Source organism: Lytechinus variegatus, chromosome 13, assembly GCF_018143015.1.
Source record: "Lytechinus variegatus isolate NC3 chromosome 13, Lvar_3.0, whole genome shotgun sequence".
Taxonomy (NCBI): Eukaryota; Metazoa; Echinodermata; class Echinoidea; order Temnopleuroida; family Toxopneustidae; genus Lytechinus; species Lytechinus variegatus.
Window position 1 is genome coordinate 3,407,559 of NC_054752.1, and position 27,412 is coordinate 3,434,970.

Here is a 27,412-nt window from a genome sequence, read left to right on the forward strand (position 1 = left end):
GATATGCAAATAGCTCACGAAAATGCAGAGCTAATTTTGGGGTCATGAAAAATCAAGACGGAATCACTGCTGAGAAGGATGAGGACAAAGCTGAACTCTTTAACCTTTTTTTCAACAGTGTATTTACAAATGAAAATGTGCAGCAGATCCCAACTTTGGTAGACAGACACAAAGGTAATCTCTTAACCGATTTGGACATTACCACAAGTACCGTGAAGAACAAACTGAAATTACTGAAGTGTTCAAAATCATCTGGGCCTGATGGATTTCACCCCAGAGTTCTCAAAGAAACTGCTGGAACAATTTGCATACCTCTTGCGCTTATATTCAGAAAGTCCTTGAAAGAAGGATGTCTTCCACAATCATGGAAAGATGCTAACATCACACCTATTCACAAGAAAGGAAAGAAGGATGCAGTGGAAAACTACAGACCAATAAGCCTGACCTCAGTTATCAGCAAGGTGATGGAATCTGTTGTGCGTGACGCCATCCTCAAGCAACTAATTCAGAATGATTTATTGTGTGATGCACAACATGGATTTCTTCCAGGAAGGTCTTGTATTACGCAACTGCTAGAGGTCATGGAATTGTGGACTGCCTCTCTTGATAAAGGATGTGAAATCGATGCCATCTACCTTGACTTTTGTAAGGCTTTCGACTCTGTGCCACATGAACGACTAATGAGCAAGCTAAGATCTTATGGTATAGCAGGTAGTCTGGAGAAATGGCTTTATAGTTTCTTGACTCACCGCAGGCAGAGAGTTGTCATCAATGGAAAATCATCACAATGGTTACCTGTTAGAAGTGGCGTGCCTCAAGGTAGTGTTCTCGGACCGATGGTCTTTGTTGTGTTCATCAATGATCTGCCGGAGGTAGTTAGCAGTATCGTAAAGATATATGCTGATGACACCAAACTGTTCAGAGAGATCAGAATGGAGGAGGACTGTGACAGGCTGCAAGCTGACTTAGACAACTTAGCTAAGTGGTCCAAGAAGTGGCAGCTTCAGTTCAATACAGCAAAGTGCAGATACCTCCATCTTGGTCATCAAAATTCCCATCATCAGTATCATCTAGATGGAGATATGCTGGAGGAAGTTTCAGAGGAAAGAGACTTGGGAGTCATCATGGACTCTCAACTGAAATTCCACTCCCAAGTAGCCAGTGCAGTCTTGAAAGCAAACCGTGTGCTTGCTACGATTCGACGAACCTTTGTGCATAGAGACAAAGACAACATCAAGAGGTTATACAAGTCACTTGTGAGACCAATTCTGGAATATGCAAATGGGATATGGTACCCAAGATATACCTCTGACCTGAAGGCTATTGAGAAAGTCCAGCGACGAGCAACCAAGCTAGTACCAACCCTGAAGGAAATGGACTATGGCAGAAGGCTACGTGCAATGAAATTACCTTCCATCAAGTACAGACTACGAAGAGGTGACATGATTCAAGTCTATAAGATAATCCACGGCATTGATGATGTGAATAGAGACCTGTTCTTCACATCAGCTTCCACTCAAGCAACCCGTGGTCATCCTTACAAGCTTTTTCTGAAAAGGAGTAGGTTGAGCGTGAGGCAAAACACCTTCAGTGTTAGAGCGGTGAGCGACTGGAATTCTTTGCCTGCTGAAGTAGTCACAGCATCAACAGTCAATCACTTCAAAACAAAACTAGACAAGTTTTGGTCTGCATGGCATTATGCTCATGCATGGGATTAGTACTAGTCACTGCATTGGCACAGCAAAGGACAAATAGCACAGATAGCGATTTATCCAAGCTAGGAAGACAACGTACAGTACAAGATAGACCTGGAAACTTGACTGCAGACACAACTGTATTTTTCCAGTAGATGCGGTATAAAGGTATAAAGGTATGACTTTCAGTTGAAATCCTAGAATTGGATAAACACTATGGTTGAAATACAGAAATAACGATTCTCCAATATAGCCATTACACTTCGTTGGATTTAGATTGATTTCAGTCGAGTCATCGTTAACTTCGCTTTTTTTTTAATCTGCAATAGGTTGACATTTGTTTAAATATTTTTTCATAAAACTATTCTTATTTTACACAAAAGATATGATAAAGCATATTAAGATTTAAACAAATACATGCCAAATGTATTTATTCAATAAAATTACATTCATATTTATTTAGATTTTTTACCTTTGAATATAATCCACTATTTTGAATACACAATACACTTTTTCAAATCGTCAAAATGTTGATTGTGTTGGTAAAAGTATATCCGACGACCACACCCCCCCAAAAAAAAAAATGAATAATTTGTTTATTAAAAAAAATATATGGAATTTTCGTTAATGTTGACCTTTCTCTTTATTGACGGACAAATAGATTAATAAATAGAAATCTAGTGGTTAGCATTTTAATAGGCATGTAGCCATATTTCTTGATAATAATTATATACATTGGATGATATAATCCGTGAAAGAACTTAAAGGTCATGTCCACCCCAGACAAATGTTCATTTTAATAAATAGAGAAAAAACATATAGCAAGCTAAAATTTTCATCAAAATCGGGTGTAAAAGAGAAAGTTATGACATTTTAAAGATTCGCTTATTTTTCACAAAATAGTTAATATATGCACAGTGCAATTGAGACAGTCGATTGTGTCCCTCACTCACTATTTCTTTTGTTTTTATTGTTTGAATTATACAATATTTCATTTCTTTACAGATTTGACAATAACGACCAACTTGACTGAACCATTGAAATAATGTTAAAACAAAATTACAGATATTCATGGAGGATAGTTTTTGTTTCACTTGACAATAAGGAGAAAAAAAAGAATATTTCATATTTCTGGTAAACACAAAAGAAATGTCATGGATGACGTCACAAATCTCCTCATTTGCATGCCAACCAATAATAACTGTTGTGTAAAATTAAGTGAAATTAAAAATGTCATAACTCTTTTATTTTACATCCGATATTCAGAAATTTTGAGTGTGATGGTTGTTGGATTTTTTCTTGTTATACAAGTCAACTTTTTGTAAGCGTGGACTTGTCCTTTAACTGATATAGCTCCAGGAAAGCCCATAAGGGTGTTCTTTGTTCACTGCTTCCCTTATTTTATTTTTTTTTGGTAACCTGATTGACATAATTTTAAATAAAATTACTTACACGAAATTTAATAGATTAAGCGTCCTTATCTTTAGATATCAATATAGACTCTAAATTTACCAAGGTTTTAAATTATATCCAGATTGTGAATAGTAACCAGCCGAACATTACATTCATTTTTATCTTAAGGATCGACTTTTAGATCTTAAAGAGCTGAATTCAAGCCTTTCAACTTTGAATTATAATCCATAAATATTTAATCGGCAGGTTAATATAATCACGACCGATCTGGATTTATTTCAAATCCTTTTAATATTTTATTCAGTTTTGTTTCTAATCGTAGAATTTATACTGAGTGAAATGTATTTATTATTTTTGACAGTTATATTATACCTGACAAATAAAATCAACCATTCAGTTAATCAGGATGCTAAATGCTGATTGCGATAACAAATTTTTTAAGTGAGTAATGTGCCTATCCATTGGCTGAATTTCTTGAAATATAACGACTTTCGAAAGGACATTCATCATGATTAATCCAAATCACTAATGATCCATAAAAGTCGTTGCACATAACTATGGCTTTCACTGGTCTCCGGAGAGGATCAAAGATTTCATACATAATTTCGGCTCGGGAGGGGCGCAATCGCAATCGTTGGCAAGATAATTGCGTCATTGTCAGCGGAAAAGGGGGCAAAAAAGAGGAAAGTTTTATCATCACAACCAAAATTTACAAAACGGTTATAAGCGAAACCTTAACTGTTTTGTAAAATTAAGCGAAAATTTTAAATAGCACCTTTTTTACGTCCGATTCTGATGAAATTTTTAGTGTTATGCTTATTGGATTTTATTTGTCAGGTATAATATAACACGTACACCCCCGCCAGCAAAAAAATATTGGGCAAAAATGCTCCATGAGGGTGATAATCATTGCGTCCAATCAAGATTGGGCATTTCTTTGGGGCATTTTCATTCATCCAGTGTGATGGAAAATTTGCCCATTCTAAAGTAATCGTTGCTATTTTCAACCTTACTGGACAACATGCTTCCCGCATTGGGTAAAATACTGCCCCATATTTGGTCGGACATATAATTACTCTTGTGCTGTTAAAATTTTACCCATTATTTTTGTTTACAGTGTACAAGTATAACATAAAGTATCAAAATACCACGACAGGATATAAAAGCAGACATAGCTTATATCCACGGGGTCGACCCTATATAGTTGATGATAAAATAACATCTACAAACTACGTCAAAGAAGTTTTGATCACTTTTAAATCAACAAGAATAATCTTGAAACTTATTCAGTATGATATTATGAAAAGATAAAAGCAAAAAAAAATGTAATCTAAACTTTCAAGCAGTCTACAAAATATGATGAAACTGACAATTGTAAAGGCATGATTATAATTAGAAAGCTAATAAAACATATAAAAACATGATTAAATTACAGATCACAACTTTACACTTAAAAATATACATGTATGATGAAAAAAGGAAGGCTGAATCTAAATTAAAGAGTGGGGACATTTTCGACATGTTTCTTCAATACTATTATAGTTTCCATTTTGTATGGAGACAAGTTAATAGATTCTATATCGGATCTGATTCTTTATTTTGGCCCCGTTCATTTTTTCACGGAGTCCAGAGAAAGGTAATGGATGAGGGAGGGAAAGAGAGAGAGGGAGAGAGGAAGTGGAGAGAGGGGGAGAGAAGGGGGATTTTGATTTTTTTTTTAATATCCGCGTGAAGATTCCCGTTTTAAAATCTTGGACCGGATTTTAGCGGGAAAATACTTTTGAATAAATTAATGTTAGGCATTTTAATACAATTGACTTTGACATGCATAAGAAGATCATCCGTCTGTAATTGGGACCGCCCCCCTCCCTCATGATGAAGAGTGGGGAGTTTTCTGTACGCGAGGGGAATTCCCTGTATACCTGAGGGAAATTCCCTTTTGCTTTGTTATTGAGGTATCTGTATGTACTGTGCCGCGAAAATTAGCTTACACGGCAGTGACAAAACGAATTTTCTTGGTGTATAGGCACTTTCAACAGAGTAGCCGAATAGTGAGCATTAATCCCGGGCTGTAAGTAATTCCCACGCTGTAGGCTATATCATAAAGGTAAGTAATTCACATTTTCATTAGATTAGATTCGATTTGTAGATATTTAAAATCTTGACATGTAGTTATTTACACAGTAATTGTATTGGAAATCCGAAGGTATCCGATGGCGATGGTGAATACGTCAAAATGCAAATCATTCATTTCTGATCACACTGTTAGCAATATTAGACCTGTGCCAGATTTGTATTTTATGATACTATTTGTACAAACCCCCTTTCCAAATTGGCGATATTATTTTGTACGATATATAGAATCTCTGTTACAGATTTAATGTTTCATCACTTGCACAGCCACTCCAAAATATGTTTTGAAAAAGAAGAGAAAGAAGAAGGAGAAAGAGAAGGAGAAGAAGAAGAAGAAGAAGAAAAGAAGAAGAAGAAAAACATATACGATTTTCTTCATTTGGATCGAGAGTATAAAAATGCACGTTCCATCATTTTGCATTCAGAAATCACTATTTTCTATTATAGAAGCACGGCTCGACACTATTATCTACATTGGAAATCTGCCCAATGTATATAAAATATTTATTTAAAAAATATATTAAAAAGGAGCATATCCTAAAAAATCGAAAACAATGGCCTGAGAGCAATTTGCCAAAGGTGGCCAAAGCAAAGCATGTCTTATTTCAGAGTTTAGGTTAAACAATATATATGAGCAGTCTATCCGATTTCACTGTGGAATATATAGGGGTTGCTCGTAAAATATACCATCTTTCTTTATCTGTGAATATGACATTTCCATTTCAGGAGGACCGTATGATATAATCTCAGCCATACCCCTTTCATAAACCCCATTAAAATGAATTAGGCGGCTAATAGCAGCATAATTTGGTCGTAAAATTGGAGGAGGACAAGAGTTATCCGCATTACTCTGATGCTGCTATTATCCGCATAATAGCAGCATCGGGACAAGATTTTGAGTTTATGAACGCATTTCCAAATTATGCGGATAATTGCCATGGTGCGGTCACAAGGTCACCCTTTTCCAACACAACCGCATCGGAGGGGGCGTGTCCAGTTGTCATGGCGATTATCCCCCTTTTTCAGGACGGGCGCTCGTAAAAATAATGCGGCTTATTTTCGGAGTTTATGAACGCAATTTTTATTGAATTATCCGCATTACTCTTAGGCGGCTAATTGGAGGATAGGTTTATGAAAAGGGTATAGGGACTGCTGTGGAAAGTATATTGATACTAATCAACATTGGGTCACACATAAGACGACTGAAATATTGTTTTATGCCTAAATTATTACCAAATTTCCTAGATAAAGATATAAACTCCCCCGCCCCCCCCCCCCCCGATAATGATTTGATATATTTTGTTTGTATTTTTTCAGGCAAAATAAATTCACGATTTATCTGAAACATTTCAAGTTATTGCATGAACATTATGTGCCGTAATAGCTATCAATATTTACGACAGGGATGGTACCATATTGGTCAAAACTGTGTTTTATAGTGTTTAAGACCCCAATGTACTTGAGCTACTTTGTTTTATTTAGGAAAGATAACTCTTACAATGTATAACAGAAGCTTTGGAGTGAATGCCCTAGCTGTAGCGACTTAAGAATGGGGTCAATTAATTACACCGTCTCGCTCGTGTGAATGAAGGTGTGAAAATTGCAGTAAATTTAGGTTTTGATTAAGGGATGGAGGGGGGGGGGGTATAACGTGAATGTGATGTCATATTTTTTCTCAGTTGAATGACAGGGGTTGTGTAGAATCACACGAGTTATATTGCTTATTTTTTCACTCCTCTTGCCTCTAATTGCCTCATTTTTTAGTGTTCTTCTCGGTAGGGGGCCAGAGTGTGGGTCCGCCCATTACTTGAAAAAAAAAATCACAGCCCCCTTAGACACCACCTCTGCTTTGCTGCAGCTTCTTATATGGTTTCGAATTAACAAAGACATGATCATCATCTATCCATACGCCATTGTCAAATATTACCAATTGTTTGATCAGCCCACAACTACAAAGGCAAGAACCTTTGTTCAGTTTGACTGTGTGGAATAGTACACATTTCTATGTTTTGAAATATTGTTTGAATAGAGATATTTATTTTTTACACCCAAGTACATAAAATGGATATAATGCAGAATTAAAACCATTTAAATTAAACTATAGTAGAGTAGAAGTAAGTTAGTAATCAGGTAAAGTTAGTATCATTATCATTAGTAGTATAGTACATGTAGTAGTATTACTATTAATTACTATTATTAGTCAGATAAATTTAGGCTTTTTATTATGAGCAGTAGTAGTGGTGGTAGTACTACTACTACTAGTATAGTAGTAGTAGTATAGTGTAGTTGTTGTAGCTAGTAGTAATTTGTTGTTTTGGAATTGCCCTATATATCAAAATTTAAGGCATGCACACATACTCCACTCTTAAAAGAATTATGTTACAAAATTTAACAACTATCGTTCCTGGGAACCGTTTATTATTATTTTTTTTAAATAGGTGGTGCTGATTTAAAATTGGAATGCAAAAAAGAAAAAAAAAGGGTTTAACTACAAAATGTAGGTCATTTTGGTCACAAGAAAATATGACAAACAATAAAAGTTTCCTACGAAATGAAGGTAATTTTCGTTATATTTCTCCATTTTGACACACCTTATACAAAAGTCCAGGGGTGCTGCCTATTGAGAACACACGCAGCACCAAACGATATAGGGGATGCTTCAGCACCCCTAGCACTACTGGCGGATCCAGGGGGGGGAGCAAAACCGGCACACCCCTCCCCTTTTTGAGAGGAATAATTAAAAATTTGTCATGTAAAAATGCCGTTAAAACAGAAGTGTGTGCCCCCCCTTTGATTTTTTTTTCTTTCTTTTGTTTGTCAAATTTCTGGTTAAAATCCTTTTTTTTTTTTTTTTTTTTCTTTTTGCATGTCAAATATTTCTTCGGCAAAATGTGTGCCCCCCCCCCTCCTGTGGGAAAGACTGCATGGGTCCGCCCCTGCCCAGCATTCCCGCTTCCCAGGGCCATGTATCTATCGTTTTGAGTAGTCAGAGACTGTAACGATTACCACCCTACTGATGTCATGAAAAAAATAAAGTGTGTTATTTAATGTCCACTCTTTATTGGCACTATCCAGGCAACCCATTCGTTGATAGCTACATCCCAGACTCAGTGGTTTGCAATGGCAGAAGAACGAGAAAATCGTGTGCAGGATGCGTCAGTTGAAGACCATCATCAGCTCACGCAGGTTACCTCTAAAGGTGGCCAAAGCTCGAATATTCTCGATGGCTCTACCCCACAAGTCAAAGGAAACAGCTCAACAAGCAAAGGATCAAACGACATCAGCAGGGTCAATCAGGTGTCAGAACCAGAAAGCTATGGTCATGTTGATAGAAGCAAAGACGAGGGAACCGTCGACGATGATGTTGACCAAAGCCCAGACTATGAGGACAGTGATGTTGATCCGAGCGAAGACTGTGAGGGAGCTATCAATGATAATATAGATAGAAACCATGGCTATGGAGGAACCATCAACGATAATCATGATGATGTTGATCGACTCCAAGACGAGGAATGTATCGACGATGATGTGGAGCCAGACACGATCCCTTCCAATCTAGGACCAGGGTTTGTGAACTTTCCCTACAGTGGACACCAACTAGATCATGGAGGGGCGTTCGCGCAGGTGCCTCCATCAAGGACATCAGGTTTGGACCTAGAGAGAGAACCATCGACCATTGTCCAACAGATCGATGAGATGTACCGCTACAGGAGACAGTTTGATGAAGCTAATCATCTCAGGATGATGGACATGGTCGCCACCCTCATGCAAGAGATGGAGATGCTTTCTCTCCAGAACAAAGACCTCAAGCAGCAGGTGAGGTGTCTCAAGGAGGAGAACAGCCACTTGCGGACATCACCTGGTGGTCTTGTAAAGGAGGTTGGTCAGTTGCAAGAGACGGAGATGCTCTCTCTTCAGAACAAGGATCTGGAGCAGCAGGTGAAGCGTCTCAAGAAGGAGAACAGCCACTTGCAGACATCCTCTGAGGAACTTGTAAAAGAGGTTAATCGGTTATATCAGAACATGAAACAGGCGGTAGATAGAGTGTGTTACCTTCAGGAAAGGTGCAAAGAATTGGAACTTCCGCAAGCAGAACAGGGACACATAGAATCAGGTATGCACAGACAGACAGACATGTACAGTCACCAACGGGGCATTTGTGTGTGTGTGTGTGTGGGGGGGTATTGAACAAAATGAATTATATAATTAGGAGAGTCTAGTGTGTTCCTAAGCTTTCCTCTTGTCTCGAAGAATAGAAATTATTACACTTTGGGATTTTCCCTTTTCCCTCTGTTTTTCTTTTCTTTCCTCTTTCTTTTTTTTCTTTATCTTTCCTCCTTTTCTATCATTTTATTAGTGGGATTTTAATAAACTCTATGTGAAAATGTATACATTTAGGTCTTGTTTATCAATTGAGTTTCCCAATATATATCCTATAATGTGACGTGAGCATGCATATATACACGACTGTATATTCTTATATTTTACTGAGGTATCTTTGAAATGACTTTTTCTTTCCATTCCTCAATTCGTTATCGATACGATAAAAATGTAGACAAATGCTGTCTAATTTTTTTTACTGTTATTCTTTGCAACATTATTCTCAATGTGTATTTTCCCCTTTTTACCAGAACCCATGTGTGATGTTGATCAATCTGATAAATCTGATGCAAAGTCGTAATGTGTCTTCTTCATTAAGTTCTAAAGCATAACGGGTTTTGCAGGGTAAGTAAAATTTCCGATGATGACGACGACGATGATGATGATACAATAATCATTATGATGAATATTTAATTACAGTGATGGGGACGTTATTGTTGGTGATGATGAATTAAATTTATTTATTTATTTATTTTGTTTTATTTATTTTATACTGCAGGGTAGGCCTGTTCGGTTCTTAAAACTGCTTCACAACGGCGTCCTGCAGTTTAAAATACATGTCAAGATAACTATAAAATAGATCATAAAAAAACAATCAACGTCAAAAATACAAAATACAAACTATTTAACATCAGAAACAATTAACACCAAAAATATAGAGTGGGAAGTGACAATTTAAAGATACAAGTACATAGCATTGTAAATGAGAACAATAATGAAAAAGAATAAATGATAAATGATGTGATGGTGTTAACACGAATGATAATTATAAAAAAAAAATATAGTCATGATTGATAATGTTATTAATTATGATTAATGGCTATGGTTTACTTCTTTTCTTTCAGTTATCCACCATCCCAGTATAACTTCCTGTATGAGCTGCAAAAGGGATTTCTACATGTAGTATCGAAATAAAGGATTAGTACACTGTTCTTCGGCCTCCTTTAACGCTGTTAGAAGCAGCCGAATCGGACACTATGGTGGAAAAACGCTCTCCCTTGACTTTTGATTTTTCATTATCACTTTAAAATGTGCACCCGGAATGTGAACATCTATATCGGGCGAAATAGGTTGAGATTGAGATTTATTTATTCCTTCAACACAATACAATCAAAGTAAATACATGTATCCAATTTGTAGGGGAAAACTTTCCAAACCAACCTTTTTTTTAACAGGGACGGGGATAACACATTACAGCATCAAACTATATAGATGCGATAACCAATTATATTGAAGATCAATTTAAAGATGTAGTTATTAGATTCAGTACAGGGGCCGCGGAACGGTTCTCAAAGGGGGGGGGGGGCTGACCATGCAAAAAATCACAATCCTATGGTAGTTTTTACGTTTTTGTACACGGATTTGGAAAAAAGTGGAGGGCTGAAGACCCCACCCCCCCTTCTCCCGCTTCCGCGGCCCCTGCAGTATAATTGGTAATTTGCTGGTAATTATCTGATATCTGTTTTTTCCTGTCAATGTTGTATTCATTGAGCATGTTAGTTATGGCGCCTTGTAAACCAAATAATTATAGTATATCATTTTCATCATCATTATTGAAGAAGAAGAAAACTGATCTGTTTAATTTGCCTTTGTGTATCAGCTTTTGTAATGAGATGTTCAAAGTTATAGTTATATTTAAATAGTTTCTACACTCTTAAAAATATTGGGTAAAAATGCTCCATGATGGTAATTATGTATCCAACCAACATTGGGCACTTCTTTTGGGCATTATTATTTATCCAGTGTGATGAAAATTTGCTCATTCTAAAGTAATTTCTGCTTATTTTTTAACCTTACTGGACAATATGTTTCCCGCATTGGGTAAAATACTGCCCCAAATTGGTTGGATACATAATTACCCTCGTGCTGGTTAAAATTTTGCCCAATATTTTTTACAGTGTAATTTTATCACATTTTCTTTTTATACTTATTCTATTGCTGTATTTTACACTTTGATTTTTATTTCGATCTTGCACTTTATAATTGATTTGGTTCATCGGAAAACTTGAATAAAATGAATTAAGAAATGAAAAGAAATGAAATAAAACAATAACACAAACATCTGAGTGTCTATTCGTAACATTATTGCAATGTTCATTTATTCATTAGCTGCTGGAGAATGGGGAGGGGGTGGGGTTCGTAAAATATAATCCCTTCTTTTTTTCAATTCATTCTTGGCGCAAAATCATAGCTTTCATCAAATTCACATGAACAGCTGACCGATTTGCCTCTTTTACACATTCAATGGTGATTTATCGAATTAGTCTAGGAGCCAGGGGGCTTTATTCAGAATTTTTGGTGGGGAAGGTTTGACAAGCTTATCCGGGGTAAAATTGTGCGCTGATTCCAAAAATGCCACTCTTATTGACCGTACTCACGCCATTTTGGTCATTTTGGCCAAATTTTGGCCAAAAATGACCATTTTGACCACTCTTTGGAAAATGGTCCCTTAACAGACTGCTTTTGTAGCCTCATGCAATTAAAAGGGTCTATCTTAAGTAAAAATGCACGCAGATTCCAGATAAAGTACTTTCATTTGCCAAATCACAATAGCAGTGGTCATTTTTGCCATAATTTGGACAAAAATGACAATTTTCATGATTTTTGGCCGAAATGTGTTACAAATATTGATCAGAGCTTCGACTGGATGTTTTTAGAAATCCACATTCATTTTCAAAATGTGCGCTGGATCATAACCATCAACCTCATGTAATTTATTCCGTCAGTTTTGACCTATGAGGGTCATTTTGGGTACTTTAAACATAACTGACCATTCGCGCAATTTGCATTATTAACTGTTCAAATAGGCAGGAAATTGAGGTCTTCAGCATGTTTTTTCTTCTTCCCTTATAAAATGAGAATGCATTTAAATGTCCTTCATGTGTTAAGTTTTATGCTGATTCCAAATATTATCAGTCTAAATGACCCTATTTAACAGTTTAAGGTCATTTTGGCCACTTATTACCCTTAAAATGACCAATGACATCAGTTCAATTTATCCAAAAATACTGTGAATGTTACCAGAATCATTACAAGGGCATACTGTGACACCTAACATTGGTGTATTAATCCTTGAAATTGAACATCTCAAAAGTATTTTGACCTCATGCAATTTATTCCATCAGTTTTGACCTATGAGGGTTACTTGGCGTACTTTAGCCACAACTGACCATTCACGCAGTTTTGCATATAATAAACTGCACATAGACAGGAATTTCAGGGCTTCAGCGTGTTTTATCTTCTTCCCTAATAAAATGAGAATGCATTTAAATGTCCTTTAAGTGTAAAATTTAATGCTGATTCCAAATATATCATTCATAATAACCCTATTTAATAGCTTGTGGTAATTTTGACCACTTATGGCCCTCAAAATGGCCAATGACAGTTCATTTTACCCCCAAATACTTCGAACGTTACCAGAATCGTTACAAGGGTGTGTTGCGACACCTAACATTGGGGTGTGTTAATCCTTTAAATTGAACATCTCAAAATTATTTTGACCTCATTCCATCAGTTTTGACCTATGAGGGTCAATTTGGGTCTATACATAACTAACCCTTTACGAAGTTTTGTGTAATAAAGTGCACAAAATTATACATGAAGGCAGGAATTTGAGGTCTCATAGCGTGTTTTATCTTCTTCCCAATATAAAATGCAAATGCGTTCAAAAATCCATCTTGTGTAGAATTTTATGCAGATTCCAAATATATCAGTCTTATTGACCCTATTCAATAGCTTATGGTTATTTTGGCCACTTATGGCCCTTAAAATGACCAATGACATCAGATCATTTTACCCCCAAATACTTCGAACGTTACCAGAATCGTTACAAGGGTGTGTTGCGACACCTAACATTGGGGTGTGTTAATCCTTTAAATTGAACATCTCAAAATTATTTTGACCTCATTCCATCAGTTTTGACCTATGAGGGTCTATTTGGGTACTTTAGACATAACTGACCATTCGCACATAGGCAGGAATTTGAGGTCTTCAGTGTGTTTTATCTTCTTCCCTTATAAAATGGGAATACATCTAAATGTCCATCTTGTATAGAGTATTATGCTGACTCTAAATATATCAGTCTTAATGACCCTATTGAACACCTAATGGTAACTTTGTCCACTTATGGCCATAAAAATGACCAATAACATCAGTTCAATTTATCCAAAATACCTCAATGTTACCAGAATCGTTACCAGGATGTGCTGTGACATCGAACATTGGTGTATTAATCCTTTAAAATGAACATTTCAAAAGTATTTTGACCTCATGTAATTTATATCATTAGTTTTGACTTTTGACCATTTTGGGTAACTGACCATTCGTGCAATTTTGCATAACTGTGCAAATCGGCAGGAATTTGAGGTCTTCAGTGTGCTTTATATTCCTCCTTCATAAAATGGGAATGATGCATATGTCGTTCTTGTGTAGAATTTCATGCTGATTCCCAATATGTCAGTCTTAATGACCCCATTTAACAGATTATGGTCATTTTGGCCACTGTTTGGCCCCAAATGACCAATACCATCTGTTCAATACTTCAATTTATCCAAAAATACTTTGAATGTTACTATAATCGTTACAAGGGTGTGCTGTGACACCTAACACTGGTGTATTAATCATTTAAATTGAGTGTCCCAAAAATATTTTTGACAACCTTGGTCATTTTGGCCAGATTGTCCCCTGCCCAATGTGTATACTAAATTAGCCTATAGTGAACATAGTGAGGAGACAATTCAGGATTGTGTTGATATTAGCATCAATTATTGTTAAATTGAAAAAGTTTGAAAGCTTTTGGGTGAAAATCAATGCAATGATTCCATATAAATCAGTGTTATTGGCCGAACTATTGGACTTTGTGGTAATTTTGATCACCTTTCCTCAATAATTTCTCGTGACCACACATTATTTGATTTAAAAAGAGCTCAAATATTGCTTAATATTATTTTCAGCTTGAGCTACTACACCAATAATCAAGAGTTTAATGAATGTGATAAAAACATTTACATCAAGTACACATAAGGTTGTTTGACCATGCACTTTGGTCATTTTCATGATTTTAGGGACATTAACCGTTTTGTAATTCATGGAAACGAATTCAAGAATGATGTTAGATAAGACATATTACAAAAACTTTCTGCACCAGATTAATACAATGATTTAGAATATATCAGTCTTAATGACTACTTAGTGGTCATTTTGGTCCCTACAATTAGCAATGACAATTACATGTATCAAAAGTATTCCAATGTTCTTGCTCTATATTTTTGTAAGATTTGTTGTATCAATCATAATCAATGACAAATTATTTAATTCAATATGATATTACTAATAGTACATGATCAAAATGTGACCACTTTGGCCACTTTGACCGTTTATCCAATGTGTGAATTTTGAAATAAACATGACTTAGCAGCAATTGTAGGTCTATGAACATGATGAAATGCGTTCAATCCTTTTTCATGGGAAATATTAAAGGCTCACCTTGAGTAAAAATTGTGCCAAATATCATGTGACTGTCTACTGTGGCCCCTTTGATCACTGTATGTTCATAAATAGCCAGAATTATTTTCCTTCTTTTAAGTCAAATTGTACTGAGAATCATTACAAAGCAAAATAGGTCATAGTTAAGTTCACAAAGAGTTTTGACTATCATTCATTTTTACAATCTTTGTTTTTTCTTGTACAGTGATTCACAAAGCTCACATTGGCATGATTGGTGAGCAGCAAACTTACCCTTAATTCTTTTGAAGACTTACTGGGTAATAAAAAACATTCTCTATATGAAATTATTCTCTGTGCCTAATTTTGGTCACTCTAACAATTTAGGGCAAGTTTTTCACTTTCAACTTTACCAACCATGGCAATGTGAGGTTTGTGAAACATTACACAAAATGGCAAAGGTAATAAAAATGCACCATGGTTAAATCTATTCGTGAAATCCACTTTGACCAATAGCTTTGTAATGACGCACCTTTGAGTTCAGGATTAGTGCCTTCCTCTAGATCTAGAATATAGTTATCTGTATAATTTAAATAAAAAAGGAGGGAATGATGTTATGGCTACTCAATGACCACACAATGACCAAATGGTGAGGTATTTGGCACATTTTTTTTTTACTCAAGGTGAGCTTTTAATATTTCCAATCGAAAGGGATTGAACGCATTTCCACAATTGCTCCTGTCATGTTTATTTACAAAAGTCATACATGCGATAGATAGTCAAAATGGCCAAATTGGTTTCAAAATTTTGATAATGTGCTATTAGTCATATCATATTGAAATCAATAATTGATATAATACATCTTAATAATACGGAGCGACAACAACATTTGAATCCTCTTTGATACATGCAAATGTGATTGGTCATTATCGGGACCAAAAGCGACCAAAATGACCACTAGCTCATAAATGGTCATTAAGACTAATATATTTGGAATCATTAATCTACATTAATCTAGAAAAGTGTCTTAAAATAACATGTAAATGATGCTAAAGTGTCTCATTCCTGAATTTACTGCCCCATATATGTGAGGTTTCCATAAACATTTACTGTGTGGTCAAGGTGGCTAAAATCATGTAAATGACCACAGTGCCATGGTCAAACAACCTTATGTATGCACGATGTAAAGGATTTTATCACAATTATCGACACTCTTCACCGATTATTGGTAGCTCATGCTGCATGATACTGACCAGCATTTGAGCCCTTTTTTGACTCATGAAAGCATGCAAGGTCTCTCTCTTAGCTGATCTCTCCACTAATTGGAGATTCCTAGGGTCCATGGTCACTGGTCAATATTGAGGGAAACGTGGTCAAAATGACCACAGGGTCCAATAGTTATGGTCTGTGTGGAATAATTTCACTGATTTCCACCAAGAAGCTTTCAAACTTCCCCATTTAACAATAATTGATGCTAATATTAACGCAATCCAAAATTTCTCCTCACCATGTTCGATATCACCTGAATTAACATACACAATGAGCAGGGCTGGCCGGGGGTCAAGGTGGCCAAAATGACCAAGGTAGTCAACTTTGGGGATGCTCAATTTTAAGGATTCATTCACCAGTGTTGGGTATTACAGCACACCCTTTTTAAGATTCTGGTAACATTCGAAGTATTTCTGGATAAATTGAACTGATGTTATTGGCCATTTTAAGGGCCATAAGTGGCCAAAATAACCTAAAGCTGTTAAATAGGGTCATTAAGACTGATATATTTGGAATCAGCATCACATTTTACATAAGATGAACTTTTGAATGCATTTCCATTTTATATGGAAATATAAAATGGAAATGCATACTTCTCTTCTCCTTTCCTCGCCCTTATCTTTGTATTGTATTTTGTGTATTGTATTTATTTGTCCACAGGCGTATCCCGCCACAAGCATTATGCTTCTAGGGACATACGCCTTCCTCTTTACACATAATTTGTTTATATTTATATTCTTTATAGAAATTGATTTGAAGTGTATTCTTGTGAACAATAATGAATGTAACTTTGTAAAATGGAGGAAAATAAATGTTTATTTGAATTGAATTGAAAAGATAAAACACGCTGTAGACCTGAAATTCCTGTCTATGTGCAGTTCATATATGCAAAACTGCGTGAATGGTCAGTTGTGGCTAAAGTACGCCAAGTAACCCCCATAGGTCAAAACTGATGGAATAAATTGCATGAGGTCAAAATACTTTTGAGATGTTCAATTTCAAGGATTAATACACCAATGTTAGGTGTCACAGTATGCCCTTGTAATGATTCTGGTAACATTCGAAGTATTTTTGGATAGATTGAACTGATGTCATTGGTCATTTTGAGGGTCATAAGTGGCCAAAATGACCTTAAACTGTTAAATAGGGTCATTTAGACTGATATATTTGGAATCAGCATAAAATTTTACACATGAAGGATATTTAAATGCATTCTCATTTTATAAGGGAAGAAGAAAAAACATGCTGAAGACCTCAATTTCCTGCCTATTTGAACAGTTAATAATGCAAATTGCGCGAATGGTCAGTTATGTCTAAAGTACCCAAAATGACCCTCATAGGTCAAAACTGACGGAATAAATTACATGAGGTTGATGGTTATGATCCAGCGCACATTTTGAAAATAAATGTGGATTTCTAAAAACATCCAGTCGAAGCTCTGATCAATATTTGTAACACATTTCGGCCAAAAAAATCATGAAAATTGTCATTTTTGGCCAAATTATGGCCAAAATGACCACTGCTATTGTGATTTGGCAAATGAAAGCACTTTATCTGGAATCTGCGTGCATTTTTACTTAAGATAGACCCTTTTAATTGCATGTGGCTACAAAAGCAGTCTGTTAAGGGACCATTTTCCAAAGAGTGGTCAAAATGGTCATTTTTGGCCAAAATTTGGCCAAAATGACCAAAATGGCGTGAGTACGGTCAATAAGAGTGGCATTTTTGGAATCAGCGCACAATTTTACCCCGGATAAGCTTGTCAAACCTTCCCCACCAAAAATTCTGAATAAAGCCCCCTGGCTCCTAGACTAAATGTAAAGGAAAAAGAATGACAGTGGTGAAAATAATGAGGCAAAAAAAAGTTTGAATAGTCAGTGGATGAGGTCGGATTTCGAATCATTGAGTACGTGGATTGTATTGTTTGGGGGGGGGGGAATCGTGAATATTTTTATTTAATAACTAATGTTATGATGATTTCGGCGTGTGTGTGTGTGGGGGGGGGGCTAGGGGTTGGGTCGGAGCCAGCTTGTGCACCGACATCCCTACATGTATATATAAGAAACCTCCATTTGTATACGCCAGTCAAGCCAGTGCATAAAAGAAGAGTGAGTTGCATTCATTAAAACGAAAATCACAACATTCTAAAATAGTGATCTTTTTACAAATGGAAGTTTCGCTATCCATAAAATTTCGGTTTATTTTCAATTGGTCTAATACATGGCAATTCGTCCAATTACCAACTCGTTGGTATACCATCAGTTCGTCACCTGTTCAAATGGCCCAATTGCCATTCCGTTCACTCACCATTTCGTTTAGTGGTACGTCCGCAATAGCCATTCAGTCTTTTGGCCTAATATTATCAATCTCTGCGTTAATTGGGCGATGAATGAAAATGAAATATTAGACCACATGGTTAAGAGATAAAATGGTCATATGACGAAATTAGATCGAAGTGATAATTGGACCAAATGGCTGTTAGACGAAATGTTCATGGAGGGAATGGCATCAGACTAAATGAAGGTAGACCATGTGATGATAAGACGAGTTGGCAGAAGATAGACGAATTGGCAATTTACTCGAATTTCCACGACCAAGTGACGGAAAGGGGTATATATCATTAATAATTACGTTAACTCTTTTACAGAATTAGATTTTCATCTAGGGCCAAAATTTAATTTTCAAACTGTCATCGTTTTTTGCTCAAATATTTGGGCTCGCCACGCACTGATCACTTCCCGTATGCCTACCATGACCCTGGAAAGCGGGAGAACCAAGATTTTCCTGGGGGGGGGGGCTTATTCTCCATAGGCAGCACACATTGGACTTCTGGAAGGTGGTAAAAATTGAGAAATGTTAGCCAAATTACCTGTATTTTGTGGTAAAAACCCTTCCCCCTTCATTTTGTAGTGAAAACTTTTTTTTTGCTTGTCAAATTCTCTATACCAAAATAACTATCATATTCTATAGAGAAAATCTTTTTTTGCTTGTCAATTCACATTTATTATTTATTTATTTATTTATTGATATATTCATATTCCACAATCATCAAAGTACATTTCGTAATCATGTTTACAATGAAAAAAAATGCATAACATATGCAGGATTGAAACGTAGCAATGAAATTAAAAAAGTGGAGGGGCCTACTAAAAAGCAGAGCTTGTAAAATGTAGACCCCCTATCAAAACTTTATACAAGGGTAATATGATACAAATAGAGTAAAATAATCAGCAAAATTTTATAAAATTATATAGATATAAACACTGTAACACAAATGTATTTACACTATATACAAAATTAAATATTGACTTTAAAAAATAATCAATACTACCGTGGATAAGTATGACGTTCACAAATATTAGATTGAATCAATAAGAATTCAGGAGAAATTTTTTGATGAGTAATTTAAATCGTATAAGACTAGCTGCCTCTTTCATTTCTCTGTCCAGAGAATTCCAGAGTTTTGGTCCTGTGAAAAATACAGTTTTGCTAGAAAATACTGTTTTACTTTTAGGTAAGTGATAGTCATTTGATTGTCTCGTATTATATGAATGTAAAGTATTGTTTCTCATAAATTTCTTTTGTAGGACATTAGGTACACTATTTCTATCTAGCTGATACATGAATTGGAATAGTTGCAAGCGGTACAGGTCATTGATTTTAAGGATACGTTTCTGACGAAACAATTCATCCGTATGAGCTCTAAAGGACATATTGCATATTATTCTCAGTACTTTTTTCTGAAGTAGCAAGACTTTATTTAGTCTCGTTTGAGAGGCATTACCCCATGCCAGAATTCCATAATTAAGATATGGTAGAATTAATGCACAATACAACATGGATAGCGCCTGTGCTGGTAGAACGTATTTAAGCTTATTGATGACTCCAATATTTCTTGACACAGTTTTGCAAGTATTGTTGATATGAGCATTCCACGTAAGCTTGTTATCAATAGTAAGACCTAAAAATTTTGTTGTTTGCACTTCTTTGATTTCAGTATTATCTAAAAGTATTTGATGCGGTAGATGTTTCAATGAATGACTAAAAAGCATATAATTAGTTTTTTGCAGATTCAGTGACAATTTGTTGGCTTTAATCCAGTTTGTTACTTTTTTAACTTCTGTATTCATAGTGCTCACAAGTACATGTGGATCATGGTGTGTATAGAAAATATTGGAATCATCAGCAAAGAGAATAAATGAAAGAACATGAGATGAATTTTTCATATCATTAACATAAAGTATAAATAACAAGGGGCCAAGAATACTACCTTGTGGAATTCCACAGGAAACTGGCCTTGTTGGAGATTCTGATTCATTTACTGTAACAAACTGAATTCTATCAGTAAGATAACTCCTAAACCATTGTAAAGCTGTCCCTCTGATACCGTAATTTGATAGCTTACATAACAGTATTTCATGATCTATTGTGTCAAACGCTTTTGAGAAGTCAAGGAATAATCCTACAGTATGATCAGAATTATCAAAAGAAGTAGATATTTTATTTATTAATGTCAATATAGCATGAGTTGTATTATGTTTTTCTCTAAAACCAAATTGATTATCACATATGATACTATATTTCTTAAGGAAAGCAACTGTCCTTTTATAAATGATCCTTTCAAGAATTTTTGAGAACGAAGTTAACAAAGATATTGGGCGATAATTACTAGTAATTAATTGATCCCCCTTCTTGAAAATGGGTATAACTTTAGCTATTTTCATCTTCTTTGGGACCTGGCCAAGCTGCAATGATAAATTAAATATATGAAGCAGGGGATCAGCAAGAGAATGTATAATGTTTTTCAATACTTTATTTGTAATGCCATCATATCCGGGTGTCTTTCCTGCTTTCAAATTAAATACAATCTCAAGTAATTCTTCTCTATGAACTGGAGTAAGAAATATTGAATTATCATTTTGTTTGTCCAAAAAGTCCTTAAACGAATTTTCTACAGGGATAATATTTCCAGCTAACTTTGGTCCAATTTGAGAGAAATATGAATTAAATTCATTTGCTATAGAATGAGTATCTTCAACCATATTTCCATCTACACATAATTTATTAACAGCACTAGATTTGTTAATTTTGTTTAGAGCCCCATTTATTGTTTTCCATGTATTTTTAAGGTCGTTTTTATATGATTGTAATTTTTCTGAATAAAACCTCTTTTTTGCTATTCGGAGAGTAGTTGTTAAGGTATTTTTATAAGACGTGTATCTATTCCGTGAAACATCATTTGGATTTGATATATAAGAAACATACAGATTATTTTTCCGATTGATAGACCTTAATATCATTTTTGAAACCCATGGTAGTTTTGGAACACGTTTATAGTCGTAATTTCGATATTTCTTTAAAGGAACACAAGAATCTAAGCAATCATTGAAATATTTCAAAAATATGTCAAATGAGTCATCGACATTCTCTTTCGAGTTATAAACGTCAGACCAATCAACAGAGCTTAAATCTTCTTGGAGGCGTTCAATATTTTTGTCACTAAAGTTGCGACAGATCCTATATTTCTTTTCCATTTTTGCGAGTGATTGCATTGTTTGGATATGGGTAAAAATAAGAAAATGATCGGATATGTCTGTCGTTACAATGCCAGCTTTCGGAAGAGGGTGAGAGTTACAGAATATATTATCTATAAGCGTAGCAGAATGATCAGTAATACGGGTTGGTCTAGAAATAATCGGCAAAAAAGTAGAAGTTAACATTAATTCAAGGAAATCGTTTGTTGCAGAGTGATTACTGGTCAAGAGATTAATATTGAAATCACCAGTGATGATACAATTGTTATTTATCAATTCTCCGTTTTGCAAAAGTTCATTAGTAGCAAGTAAAAAATCTTCTATACAAGAAGTTTGAGGAGGTCTGTAGATGACACCTATTAGAGTTTTCTTATCTTTTTGAAGTTTTACTTCTACAAATAAGGATTCGATGATATCATTCATATGTTCAAATTCATGTCTAATTGCATAATCAAATGAAGACGGAATATATAATGCTAGTCCACCTCCAATTTTATTTTTCCTATTGTTTATAACAATATCATAATTCGGGATGGTGCATAAGGAATTCGGTGTTTCCGTGAACCAAGTTTCAGTAAGAGCAATGATTGGGGGATTGGCAAACTGTGTATTTTCTAATAATAATCACCCCAGTCAAATAATCATTGCCATGAGTTCCATGTGTTCGTCTTAAAATATATCTCGGATTTATAAGGGCCCCCTAATTGTTTAAAATGGGCCTACAAGTTCATTATACTGGTGATTACCTCATGGAGTAGGTTCATGATTATATAAATTTGGTCTACAAGTATAGTTGGCACTTCTCGGATAATGCAGGATTTACCCCCGTATATCATAATACTGGTCCCATCGCCGTTTGGTGTACATTAAACTTGGTGATACCCACTTAGTCTAATATTTTCATTTGTGTTTGTGTGATTTCAAGGCACGTATCAATCAGATGAGAATATTCATATGATATGCCTTATCGATAGTTTTAATTTTTGGTCAGAAAATAGTGTATGGATCTATCAGTGCTGCTTGAAATATTTTACCTAGTCCCCCAAAATAGTCTGATTTCCATGTTTGACATGTTTGATTTCCAACAGTCAAAATGGTATTGACTACACAGAGGCGTCGATTATGGGGGGGGGGGCAGGGGGGGTGATCGCCCCACCAATGAAAATATTTGGGGGCAAACATAGCATTTTGCCCCCCCATAATTCCGCATGTGCTAAAAATAAAATAAGATTGTAATGTTACACATAAATCAGCAAGCGAGATTGAGATACACAACTCGTTCTTCGTCTAAAATCGTGCTCAAAATGTCAACTTTTCAGATTGGAATATCAAAAAATTTCAGCTCGCGCTTAGCGCTGGCATCATTTTTGTAACAAAAAGCCATACTTTCCATGATTAAATAGGTGAATATGGTCCCGTTTTCAGTTCTAAACCTCAAAAGAACTCCCACTTCGATTTGCAATAATCTTTTGTTGGATATATATATTTTGTTCTTTATTAAAAACGTCCATTAAACTCAATTTTTTTTTCAGATCGAAATATCAAAATTTTCAGCTCGCGCTTCGCGCTCGCATTTATCTGCTAGTGAGATATGTGTGTGTGTGCGCGCGTGTGTGTATATATATATATATACATATATATGTACACATATATAGGCATATGTGTGTGGGTGTGATCGAGCGCCTTTGGAAAATTGATTCATGATTTTGCCCTCCCCCAATCTGAAAAATTGATCGACGCCCCTGTCACTACATGACAATTAAAGGACAAGTCCACCCTAACAAAAAGTCGATTTGAATAAAAAGGGAAAGATCCAACGAACATAGCACTGAAAATTTCATCAAAATCGGATGTAAAATAAGAAAGTTATGATATTCTAAAGTTTCGCTTAATTTCACAAAACAGTTATATGCACATCCTTGTCGGTATGCAAATGAAGAGACTGATGACACCATCCACTCACCATTTCTTTTGTATTTTTTTTATATGAAACACTGAAAAATCTTATTTTCACCTCGTTGTCAAGTGAAACAAAGATTAATCCCTCCCTGAACATGTCAGTGGAATTACCATCATTTTAATACTACATGGGTCATGGGTCGGTCAAGTTGGCAATTGTCAAATCTGTAAAAAATGAAAAATTGTATAATTCAGACAATAAAAAACAAAAGAAATAGTGAGTAAGTGACATCATCAACTCTCTCGTTTTCATGACACTAAGTTGTGCATGAAAAATAAGCGAAACTTTAAAATGCCATAACTTTCTTATTTTACATCTTATATTGATCAAATTTTCAGCGTTTTGCTAGTTTGAATTTTTCTCTATTATTCAAATCAACATTCTTCTGGGATGGACTTGACCTTTAAAGACCAAATATGATTAGACAATCTAGGATGTTTTTTTTTCTTCTGTCTTGCGCAACATATCCTTTACAACGAAGACCTCTTTGTGTGAAAAGCTTTGCATTTGTTCAGTAATTATGTTTCCGTCAATATGATTTCTTTTTCTCTTTTTCTTTCCTGTAGTACACGCATGTACGCATATAGTAAATCGACTATAATTTCTTCTTTTCCAAGGGGGATCCACAATTTTACAAGCTTTGCTTTTTAGTGGATCCCCCTCATGTCCATTTCCATTTATGCTCTATATTATACTGTTGGGTTTTTTTACGAAGTAAGAATGCCCTTCTGTAACATTGTATTTGATTTGTATTGTTTTATATTCCCTGGACCAAAATCCAGTTAAAACCAATTAGAACAAAACCAATTGAAACCAGTTGGCCAACTGGTTTCAATAGGGAAATTGGAACAACTGGTTCCAATTGAAAACCAGTTGCCAATTGGTTCCAGTTAAAACCAATTGGGCAACTGGAACCAGTTGGCAATTATTGGTTTTCAATTGGCAGTTGTTCCAATTTCCCTATTGAAACCAATTGGAGGCAACTGGTTTCAATTGGTTCCAGTTGAAACCAATTGGAGGCAACTGGTTTCAACTGGAACCAGTTGAAACCAATTGGTTTCCAACTGGATCCAATTGGAACTTCCAGTTGGCATGAACTTAATTAGTTACAAATTAATTTGCACTAACAATTGCTCATGCCAACACAGAAGCAGTGTTATTTGTCTATTAATACCAATGTAAAGGGCATTGATAACATACAGACTTTCATACGTATATATTTATAAGGGAGATCTTCAAATAATATATGTATTTTCATTTGATGTAATTTGGTAACAGTTAATGGTGTACTAATTATCTTTTAATCTGTTTTAATTATAATCAAAAAACATTTATGAACATGGCTTTCACTGATAAGTATTTTAAACACTTATCTGAAAAAAGTGTGGTACTTAAAATTGAAAAAAAAATTAAATAGACACATTGTAAATTATGATGAATCTCATAAAACATTAATCTGTGCACACTGGCAGAAAATATGCAAATTAACTGGTTTCAATTGGATCCAGTTGGGTAACTGGAAAATTTCCAATTGGAAATCATTTCCAGTTACCCAACTGGATCCAGTTAGGATTTCCAGTTACCCAACTGGTTCCAGTTAGAAATCATTTCCAGTTGGAAGTCATTTCCAGTTACCCAACTGGTTCCAGTTAGGATTTCCAGTTGCCCAACTGGTTCCAGTTAGGATTTCCAACCCATTGGATCCAGTTAAAAAACATTTCCAGTTGGAAGTCATTTCCAGTTACCCAACTGGTTCCAGTTAGGATTTCCAGTTGCCCAACTGGTTCCAGTTAGGATTTCCAGTTACCCAACTGGTTCCAGTTAGAAATCATTTCCAGTTGGAAGTCATTTCCAGTTACCCAACTGGTTCCAGTTAGGATTTCCAGTTGCCCAACTGGTTTCAATTGGTTTCAACTGGAAATTGTTAAATTCCAGTTAAAACCAATTGAAACCAGTTGAAACCAATTGAAACCAGTTGGAAATCCAACTGGTTTCAATTGGATTTTGGTCCTGGATTATATTTTGAATGTAAACGTAATAAAAGTATTGAATTGATGATGCTACTGAAAGAAAAGCGGGTGTAAAATTCAAAACTAGTAATTTACAATGTACTCGTGGGGAGAGCAGGGGCGGATCCAGGATTTTCTAAAGGAAGGGGGTCATTTTTGCACAGGAAAAAAATGAAAAGAAAAGAAAGAAGATACCTCATCACTTGCATATTTATGCATTCAAATGCCCCTAAAAATAACTTTTGGGTCCCTCAAAAGAGGCAAGGGGGGGGCACGGACCGGATATACCCCAACCTGGATGCGCCAGAGGGTGGGGGGCCGGGGGCTTCAATTCCAAACGATTGATGATATATATTTGCTATCAGTTAATAACTGAGGTTCACAGTTATAATCGAAAACTAGAGAGGGCCGGTACAGGGGGTAGGTGCTGATGTAGGCCCAAATTTGACAAGCCCCCTCCCCCAAAATAAATAAATGAATAAAATAAGAAGAAATCTGTATCTATATCATTGAGTCATCAAAATACCAAGATTGGCACTTAACGCTAACTAGTAAATAATCATCAAGAAAGGATTTCACTGCAAACTGAAGGTCATTAATACATTTCTCCATTTTGCCACTCGTACCTACCAGAATTCCAGGGGTGCCGCCTATGGAGAATATAGAGGTAGCATATCCCTGGGGGGCCACTTCCATTCACGAGTGGATACCATGCGCGACCAAGGGGTCTCGAAAAGCACCCTAAACACGTAATTTCCATATTCTGAAAACGAACCCCTTAACAAGTATTGGAGTGAGAAACCCTACCCTTAACAAGTATTGGAAACAAAAACGATACTCTTGGCAAATATTCCCTGAAATGAACCCCTAAACAAGTACAGGAATGTTTTATTGTTACGGTTCCTTCGGTCGTCGGCTTTACCTTATTTGGTTTAGTACGACCCCACTTCTACACCTCGCGCAAATCGGACTCTAAACACGAAGTGTTGGGGCAAATGACATCCTTTATAAAAAAATTTAATTTTGTTTTATCATCCCCGCAAATTAGACCCTAAACACGTAATTTTCCTAGCGAAATAGATACCCTTTTTTCATTATTTTTGTGTTTTTGGCACCCTTATCACGTTACGTACGTAACGTGCTCTGTCGTGAAAAAGACATCCTTTTTACGTGTTTTTTTGGTCGCGCATGGTAACCACTCGTCAATGTAAGTGGCCCCTCCGGGAGCATATCCCAATGTTCGGGGTGGTAATTCAGCACCCCCAGCCAGTAGCGTACGCAGGATTTTTGAAGGGGGGGGGGGTCAAGCCGAATGAAAAGTTGACAAGCAAAAAAAAGTTCTTGAGGTCGACAAGAGATGTATACTAATTAAGTATATATCTCTATGACTATGTTTCATACGTACTAGCAGCAGCAGCAGCAAAAAAGGTATTCAACACAAATTAAGGGGGGGGGGGGAGCAGTTGGGTATAAAAAAATAGGGGAGGTGAACACCTGTACCCCCTTGCGTACGCTAAGTGCTCTTGCACCCCGCTTCCCACGGCCATGGCTTGTCAGAGGACAAAATGGGACAAAATG

At 35.8% G+C, this 27,412-nt stretch overlaps 1 protein-coding gene across 1 annotated transcript; it reads left to right on the plus strand.

Moving 5' to 3' along the window:
• Window positions 1-5,189: 5,189 nt before the first annotated feature.
• LOC121426960 lies at window positions 5,190-10,951 on the plus strand. Its single transcript, XM_041623376.1, has 4 exons — window positions 5,190-5,196; window positions 8,316-9,354; window positions 9,872-9,965; window positions 10,466-10,951. The coding sequence occupies exons 2-3, from the start codon at window positions 8,361-8,363 to the stop codon at window positions 9,919-9,921; spliced, it is 1,044 nt and encodes a 347-aa protein (XP_041479310.1). The 5' UTR covers window positions 5,190-5,196; window positions 8,316-8,360; the 3' UTR covers window positions 9,922-9,965; window positions 10,466-10,951.
• Window positions 10,952-27,412: the final 16,461 nt, after the last annotated feature.